Source organism: Salvelinus sp. IW2-2015, unplaced genomic scaffold (assembly GCF_002910315.2).
Source record: "Salvelinus sp. IW2-2015 unplaced genomic scaffold, ASM291031v2 Un_scaffold5370, whole genome shotgun sequence".
Lineage (NCBI taxonomy): Eukaryota > Metazoa > Chordata > Actinopteri > Salmoniformes > Salmonidae > Salvelinus > Salvelinus sp. IW2-2015.
The window spans coordinates 6,488-15,599 of NW_019946635.1; the positions used below are offsets into that span (position 1 = coordinate 6,488).

The 9,112-nt window shown below is 41.8% G+C and overlaps 1 protein-coding gene and 1 pseudogene across 9 annotated transcripts in view; both read right to left on the reverse strand.

Moving 5' to 3' along the window:
* Window positions 1-9,112, reverse strand: part of LOC112078183 (uncharacterized) — a 29,014-nt gene that overhangs the window by 6,481 nt on the left and 13,421 nt on the right. The window contains exons 1-5 of one of the 9 annotated variants that reach the window (XR_011478503.1): window positions 6,691-7,137; window positions 5,988-6,055; window positions 2,928-3,230; window positions 2,661-2,717; window positions 2,262-2,347 (exon numbers count right to left, since the gene is read on the reverse strand). Coding sequence is in view for 4 of the 9 variants with exons in the window: in XM_024144494.2 (XP_024000262.1) it covers window positions 2,661-2,717; window positions 2,928-3,230; window positions 5,988-6,055; window positions 7,357-7,361 (433 nt within the window). In the remaining 5 variants the exon portion in view is untranslated. The other 8 variants (XR_011478499.1, XM_024144494.2, XM_070441976.1 and 5 more) reach the window with 8 other exon arrangements.
* Window positions 1,516-1,717, reverse strand: LOC111969600 (U2 spliceosomal RNA; annotated as a pseudogene).

The window sequence follows — 9,112 nt, forward strand, 5'->3', positions numbered from 1 at the left end:
TCATAATCCAGACGCTGAGACATAGTCCTGCGTCCCATTGTGACACAGCTACGCAGTCTGAGACAAACATCTTTGGCAACGCACAGTCCGACCACGAACCTCCCCACAATTTCCAACAACGCATCTCCCAGTACGCGTCCTCTATTCATTTGAATGTTTAGACAGTTATAGAAATTGCTTGAATTCGATCCCAATGCTCCAATATTTTAGAAGTCTGCTGTGCGTACACGTTTGATACTCTGATAGGCCCTTAAGTGCTGAAGCAGGCTCAGTGCAGCAGCATGGATTAAATGTTGATAGACTATACATTAGCGGTTGGATGTCAAATTCTAAACATTAGGCCTAGCTAGATAGATCTAAAGTTAGCTCTTTAGTTAACTTATGTATTAATTAATAATCATTTATTACATTTCTTTAATGCTTCCATAGAATTTCAAAGAGCTTAAGAGCAAAAAAAACAAACAAGCAAGTCAGGTCTTTCAAAGCTGCATCCTCTGAAGATGGAGGGGTCAGTTCATGGCTTGAGCAACGGGAGCTAGACAGAGGATGGTAGATAACGATAATGGAGTCTGCTGAAGATCTTGTAGAGGGCAAGTCTGGGAACCAACCTGTCGTATAGCCACTGGACTTCTCCTCTTTCACTCTGTAGCACCCACTCGTGATGCCTTAGCAGCTCTGAGCGCCAGACATCTCACCACACTAAGTTCAGAATAGTAGCCGGTCGTCCACTCTACGAGCCCTCTGCCTTCTCTGCTGGGTTCCACTGTCTCACTCCTCTCACACTTCAGCCACCAACTCAAATGATGTTCTCAAAAGAAACAAAAAAGATGGTACTGTGTCCAGAGCATCTTTCAAACAAAACACTAGTCGGCTAGCTAGCCAATTTAAGTGTTAACCTGTCAGTCAATTTGCAAAACCGTGGCTCAAAACCCCCCAGATATATGCAATGTAGCTGTGTCACAATGGGACGCAGGACTATGTCTCAGCGTCTGGATTATGATTCCGCTTTACTCTCCCGCTCAGCCGCACTTGAACAGAAACGCACATGATACAAACGTTGGCCTACACCAAAGAGACAAACAAAACTCGCGGTACAGTCACTGAAAGGATATTTCCCACTGATTTGTATAAAATGTCAAGCGTTGAGAGACATTTGATAGAACCAGTACAGGAAAATCTTCATATTGGATATTATTATTATGGTATTACGCACTACTACCGGCGGGAAAAGCAATATACATGCAACCCTACCCTGCAGTCCAATCGAAAGTTGACCACTATAACCCATCCCCTCCGAAAGACACGCATACATATACAGGTTGGACAGGTAGGAGCCTGCCACACTGGGTGCCCAAGGAGCAGTTGTGTGTGTGTGGGGGGGTTTAACGTGCCTTGCTCAAGGGCATGCAGGCAATGGCATCTAGGCAACCCTCACTTCCCGCCAGACTCGGGATTCGAACTGGCAACCTTCTTGTTGTTGGCTCACCTCTCTAACCATGAGGCTACCTGCAGCCAGAGAAGTGCACCCTTCCTGGAGAGCCTGCATTACTAGGTCGATGCRTGCAGCAGATGAGCAAGCYCCTATTCCATCTCCCCGTTCCAAAAAACWATTTCATATATGGCCCCCAGATAAGGGACGTAGCAGATATTACACTGACAGGAACAGATTTTTTAAGAGATACTACACTTGATCTTAGCCAAAAGGCAGAGAAGCCRAAAAAGTTGAAAAGTATCTTGACTGTCAAACTAAATATGGCCAGAGGAGCCAGATGGGGGCAAATACACAACCATACACATTCCAAAACATATTGGCACATACACCAGATCTGACCCACTTCTCGCTCCTGATCAGAGGTGATCATGACATTGAGTTAGACAACTTTACTGTCTAGTTCTACATGACAGATCCCAAACAATAACTTGGAATGTATTTGATTTCAAATACAAACAGGGCTCCCGTTATCTCTCTGTTTCAGAGGGGTCAGGTTAAATGAGGAAGACACATTTCAGTTGAAGRCATTCAGTTGTACAACTGACTAGGTATCCCCTTTCCCTCATTTAGAATGTTGCTGTGTGTTAGTTCACAACACAGCTGTCTATGCGAGGTGGAAAAGTGTGCGCCTTTCAAAAGAGATCGGCAGGGTTTTCACTTTGGTACAGTTCTGTTGGTTCTACTGCAACACACAAGCTCATTAAGTGCTTGGTAGATTTCTTATACTATTTGAACCGAGTTCTGCTATTACTGCACAACTCACAATCTACTTAAACTTAAAGATCAGAGATGATTATACCTGTTGTGTTGAAGATTGTTGTGGGGCTGCTGTGGTGGTTGAACTCTCAGTGCTACCTGAAAATATATCATAAGCAAAATACACTTTGTCATGCTTGAATAACAATTATTTCGCACTACAAAGATGGTTCTCTTTATCTCAGTGTTTCCCAAACTTGTTCATGGGGACCCCAAGGGTGTACGTTTTGGTTTTTGCCCGAGCACTACACAGCTTATTAAAATAAGCTTGATGAAGTTGATTATTTTAATCAGCTATGTAGTGCTAGAGGCAAAAAAGAGCGCCAAACTGTGTACCCCCCGGGGTCCCCGTTGAAGTTTGGGAAACCCTGCATTATCTTCTTCCAGATTAACGATCAGGTGACAATAATACCTTGTGTGGGTGTAGATGGTTGTGGGGCTGCTGTAGTGGTTGAACTCTCAGTAATGTCTGAAAATATACCATAAGAAAAAAAAGCTTAATTAGTTTGTGTCTAAATAGTGCTGCAATGTTTACAATAGCAATACCAGCTTAATAACTGATGTTTCATCCCTTCAGTACAGCTAAGCAACAGTGGAACTTTAGAAACCGCTCTACTGTCACATGTACTTCCAAACCAACTTTTTTTTGCATTAAAAAGATTGACAGGAAGCTTCTTACTTAGAATTTGAATTACAAATCTCTTTAGAATTGTAGATGCACAGTCCACATAATACTGTTGCTTTTCATCTTCTTTGGTTACATTCCAAATTACAACAGCAAGGCCGTTGGCGTCATTCTTCAACTGGATCCTGTCCTGATAACGTGGATCCACAGTCAACTCTGACAGCTTCTTGCTATACTCGAACACTTGGCCAATTTTCTCTGTACATACAGTGAAGTTTGACAACGGACACTGGTCATCATCAGGTATTTCTATGGATAAGGACTCCCCCACACGACAACGAAGTGTTTCCAAGAAAACTGTAAAAATAGGAGAAAATATTCACTGCACAATTTTTACAGCCACAGCAAAAATGATTGAACATTAAATAATGTTACTCCCCAGGCTTATTTTCAAGATGCTGGTGCTATCTACATACACTTTCCCTCAGCCAACAATACAGAACAGAAAAAAAAAATCAAGTAAAGCAGTATTTTTATGTATTGACTAATAAAGTGTCAAGATTATTTTCAATAATTCGAAAAAAGAAAAAAAGGCTATAACGATGGTTAAAAATGTACCCTAAGCAACCTATAAATGGGACAATCCCATCAGTCATGTTGACTGACTCAAATTTATGCTGGTGGAACCTCTGCTGTAGTCCAGCCATGTTACATTTTGTAAACGAGCTATTGATATAACAGCGGACCATGCAATAGCTGACCATTGTAACCAGGGCATGACATTAATCTTTCGGTGAACCAGTGTCAGTGTCTCGTGGGCAAAAAAATATTCACCAGCCACTCAGACTATCAACTAGCTCTCAAGAACCCAAGGGGCCATACAGCCATTGGGTTCTCATTCAAACCATTGACAACACCCTGGACGCTCTGTCTAACTGTTAATAATCATTACGTGCAATATGCCTTTGAAATCTCAAACTACTTTCATATCACCCCATTTTAAAACACAGATTCCTACAGAGGGGAATCCTGAGCTAATAAAAACTCTGGTCAGTGTTCAATAAAAATCTATGGGGAAAAAAACATTTTGTATCTCTAAAGTTATTTTGGATAATAATTGAGTGTTTAAGATCTGCAAAATCCCAGATTTTCATTAAATGCAATAAGAAATTACATTCAAATAATGTTTTGGCTTTTTAAATAGAAATCCAAAAGCCCAAAATTGTGAACATTAAATTGCCAAAACATTGAAAATATACTTAGTTTGCATTTGATTACTTTATTTTTTCCATTCCTTAGTCATCATCTCATCTCTGCTCAGGCAGTAACAGCCAAACATTAACTATGTACTCCCCATACTGTTCTGTCTTTAGTCATCCTATTTATACTGAACAAGATTTTCAACGCAAAATGTAAAGTGTTGGTCCCATGTTTCATGAGCTGAAATAAAAAGATCAAAGAAATGTTCCATACGGACAAAAACGTATCTCTTAAATTGTGCACACATTTGTTTACATCCCTTTTAGTGAGCATTTCTCCTTTGCCAAGACAATCCATCCACCTGACAGGCATGTAATATCAAGAAGCTGATTTAAACAGCATGATCATTACACAGGTGCACCTTGTGCTGTGGAAAATAAAAGGGCCAATAAAATGTGCAGTTTTGTCACAACAAAATGCCACAGATGTCTCATGTTTTGAGGGAGTGTGCAATTGGCATGCTGACTGCAGGAATGTCTACCAGAGCTGTTGCCAGAGAATGTAATGTTAATTTCGCTCACAACTGCAGACCACGTGTAACTACACCAGCCCAGGACCTCCACATCCGGGCGTCTTGACCTGTGGTATCGTCTGAGACCAGCCACCCGGAGAAACTGAGTTTATACAACCAAATAATTTTTGCACAAATGGTCAGAAACTGTCTCAGGGAAGCTCATCCTTGTGCTCGTCATCCTTGCCAGGATCTTTACCTGACTGCAGTTTGGCGTCTTAACCAACTTCAGGTTGGCAATGCTCACCTTAAACGGCCACTGTCACTCTGGAGAAGTGTGCTCTTCACAGATGAATCGCGGTTTCAAATGTACAGGGCAGATAGCGTAGCGTGTACGGCATCGTGTGGGCGAATGGTTTACTTATGTCAACGTTGTGAACAGAGTGCCCCATGGTGGTGGGGTTATGGTATGGGCACGCATAAGCTATGGACAATGAAGACTATTGCATTTTATCGATGGCAATTTGAATGGACAGAGGTACCGTGACGAGATCCTGAGGCTCATTGTGCCATTCATTCGCCACCATAACCTCATGTTTCAGCATGATAACGCATGACCCCATGTTGTAAGGATCTGTACACAATTCCTGGAAGCTGAAAATGGCCAAGTTCTTCCATGACAGCATGCTCAATTGGGATGCTCTGGATAGACGTGTAGGACAGCGTGTTCCAGTTCACACAAATATCCAGCAACTTTGCACAGCCGTTGAAAAGGAGTGGGACAACATTCCACAATCAACTATGCAAATGAGATGGTGGTTACACCTGATACTGACTGGTTTCCTGATCCACGCCCCTACCTTAAATGTTTTTTTTTTTAACGGTATCTGTTTTCCCAGTCATGTGAAATCCATAGAATAGGGCCTAATGAATTATTTCCTTATGAACTTTAACATCTTTGAAATTGTTGCGTTAGTATTTTTCTTCAGTGTAGCTAGGCTAGCTGCAGACATGTGACAAAATCATTTTACTAGCTCTTCAAATAAGATAAGGCATCATTTCACGAACTTGATTTGCCTACAAAATTATTCGATTTATCTCCAGATAAACTGCGCGTTAGGAGCACAAAAAACGGACTAAACGGAATTCAAGTAATCTGAACAGACATCAATTAGTTGTTTAACCCCCCCCCCCCCCCCCCCCAAATTTATTTTTGTTAATTGTTCATCACTAGTCAAGAAGCGTTACAACTTGGATTAAAGGTCTTTTAGTTGAGGAATGAGAATTTTAGGGAAGGTCTGTTTTGCACTCAGTCTTTTCGACAAATTTTCTGGTGTTGTAGTACATTTTCAAGTATGTTATAAAAATACTAAATTCCAATTGTATAATTAATTAAAACAAACCTGTTTTCAACTGGCTGGAAGGCAGGCTGGACAAGAACCAGATTATAACTGGGCCAACACTCAAACACCTAAAGAGAAATTGACAAACCCATTTTCAATAATCACATTCATAGTAACTTTATAACCAAGTGACTGTTAGGATATTACCATTATTTATGTATTAGCTAATTAGTATTAGTTAATGATATCCTTAGCTAAGAATTTAACTCCAATGATGTTGACATCAATTTTAGCAAACGGATCATGTTCCATTGTAGTTCGAATCAATATAGCGTTACTCAGTAACGTGAATTAACGAATGACCCAGATATAAGTACAAGGCAATAATTTACGTTTGAAACATACGTAAATTAGCTAAAGCTAACCCACTTGCTCCTGGACATCATTTCGACGAACGATAGGTCAGGGAAAGCTAGGTCAGGGAAAGCTAACCTCTATCCTAACTTCAAGCCTTACATTACACAGATACTTTTGTCTTTAGCTAACGTTAGCTAGCTATAGCTTTTATACTAGACGCCGGTCAATGAAAAAAAGATCGTAATATACAACGTCGTAAGCTTGCTAAAATTAGCTAACTTTACAATTCGAAAAGCCAAGGTAGCTAACGTTAGTTAACATTTACTTGTCTTCTTAGCGAGCTTGCCTGAGATAGCAAACGTTAGCTACAGTAGCTAACACATCGACGAACTAGCAGAAGACTCACCAGCGAAAATCCATCTTCATTAACTAGCTAACTACACTGGGTTGTGTACACAAGCCTTGAAAGTGTTTAACTATCTATGTAAGGATTGCTCTGGAGCGAATGACGACACGACCATCTAGATTCACGTGTCGCCTATACCACTATCTTGTTTTTAAAGGACTGTTCTGTAGCGAATGACGTCACGACCATTCGTTGCCTAATACCACTTTCTTGTTTTTAATTTTCGCGCTAAAGTGGCCATTGAGGGAGTTCTATTACGCTGCCCCGGTCTCAACCGAACAATGGCCGTCAGGTCATTGAAAAGCGGGGAGGGAAGAGCGCCCTTCTCAAATCAAACAGTAATCTGCTCCGCTCGGTCACGTTGTCAACAAGGAATCTAGGTAGATCGTCCAGAAACATTTCCAACATCTCTTTTCCATCAAATACATGTTTGAATTTTCAAACTAGATAAACCGTTCTCATCAAAAACAATACTTATTTATACCCGCCAGAGCGGGGCATCTGTCTCACTCCAAAACGAATGCATTTACTTTTCACCCAGCTCTCCATTCGCGGGAGTTTCATAACATATGCCTCCCGGGAGTGAGACAGGTGCCCCATTCTGACATACGCCGACAATAATTAATTATTGCTTTTGATAAGAATTATTGCTTTTGATTATCTTACCTCATTTGCACACACTGTATATATACTGTAATGGAGCAGGTCTCGAAACCTCGACCTTCCAGCCCGAAGTCCAGCGCGCTATCGACTGTGCCACAAAAGCGTGCTCGAACGGCAAGGTCGATATCCCAGGGTCGTTACACTACTCCCTCCTTTCAAAGAGCGCGTCCTCGCGCTCGCTTGCGACTTACGTCTTACATGCTGACCAGACCGGACACGTCGCGTGCGCGAGCGTTGCAAAATACATTTTGAAATCCATGTCATTCAATTATTGCACCCACACTGCTCGCGCGCGCCAACGAGCGTCTGCGATGCCAAGGGCTAAAATATAACACCTTGCCCAAACCGGCTGCGCGCGTGCGCCATCGTGCGCTATCGTGCATACATTTATTTTGCCCCCCCACATCAAACGCGATCACTACACACAGGTTAAAATATCAAAACAAACTCTGAACCAATGACATTAATTTTGGGACAGGTCGAAAAGCATTAAACATGTATGGTATTTTAGCTAGTTAGCTTGCACTTGCTAGCTAATGTTAATTTGTCCTATTTAGCTAGCTTGCTGTTGCTAGCTAATTTGTCCTGGGATATAAACATTGAGTTGTTATTTTACCTGAAATGGACAAGGATCTCTACTCCGACAATTAATCCACATATAAAACGGCCAACCAAATCGTTTCTAGTCATCTCTCCTTCTTCCAGGCCTTTTCATAGTTTAAATTATATGGTGATCGCATCTAAACTTTCATTGTATTACCACGACTACCGGCAAAACAGTTTGCGTCTTTCTATCACCCACGTGGGTATATCCAATGAGGAGATGGCACGTGGGTACCTGCTTCTATAAACCAATGAGGAGATGGGAGAGGCAGGACTTGCAGCGCTATCTGCGTCAGAAATAGGAATGAATTTTATTTTAGCCCTTGGCAACACAGACGCTCGTTGACACGCATGAGCAGTGTGGGTGCAATAATTGAATAACATAGATTTCTAAATATGTTTTGCAACGCTCGCGTGCGCAACTCATAGTAAGGGTATTACAGGAAGGAGCTCACCGGCCAAGCACATGCACTGTTGGGGATGCAAGGTCCGATCACTTCTGACACCAAGACACCAATGTAATGAAACAGGCAGGGAGCAGGTCTCGAACCCTCAACCTTCTAGCCCGAAGTCCAGTGCGCTATCGACTGTGCCGCAAAAGCATGCTCGAGCTGCAGAGTCGATATCCTTGTTTTTTTTTTCTTTATATATATATTTTTATTTTATTTGTTATTTTACCAGGTAAGTTGACTTAGAACACGTTCTCATTTACAGCAACGACCTGGGAAATAGTTACAGGGGAGAGGAGGGGGATGAATTTCAGCCATGCCTTTGTTTGCACAAAAGGAACAGCTGACATCAATGTCAGTGATTCTCTCGTTAACACAGGTGTTATGTGTTGAGAGGACAAGGCTGGAGATCATTCTGTCATGCTGATTGGTTCGAATAACAGACTGGAAGCTTCAAAAGGAGGGTGGTGCTTGGAATCATTGTTCTTCCCCTTTCAACTTGTCTCATCTCCCAACCGCAAGGAAAACACGTGCTGTCATCATTGCTTTGCAAAACACAGGGCCTTCACAGGCAAGGATATGTTACCAGTAAATCTTGCACCTAAATCAACCATTTATCGGACCGCATCAAGAACTTCAAGGAGAGCGGTTCAATTGTTTGTGAAGAGGCTTCAGGCCGCCCAAGAAAGTCCAGCCCAAGCCGCAGT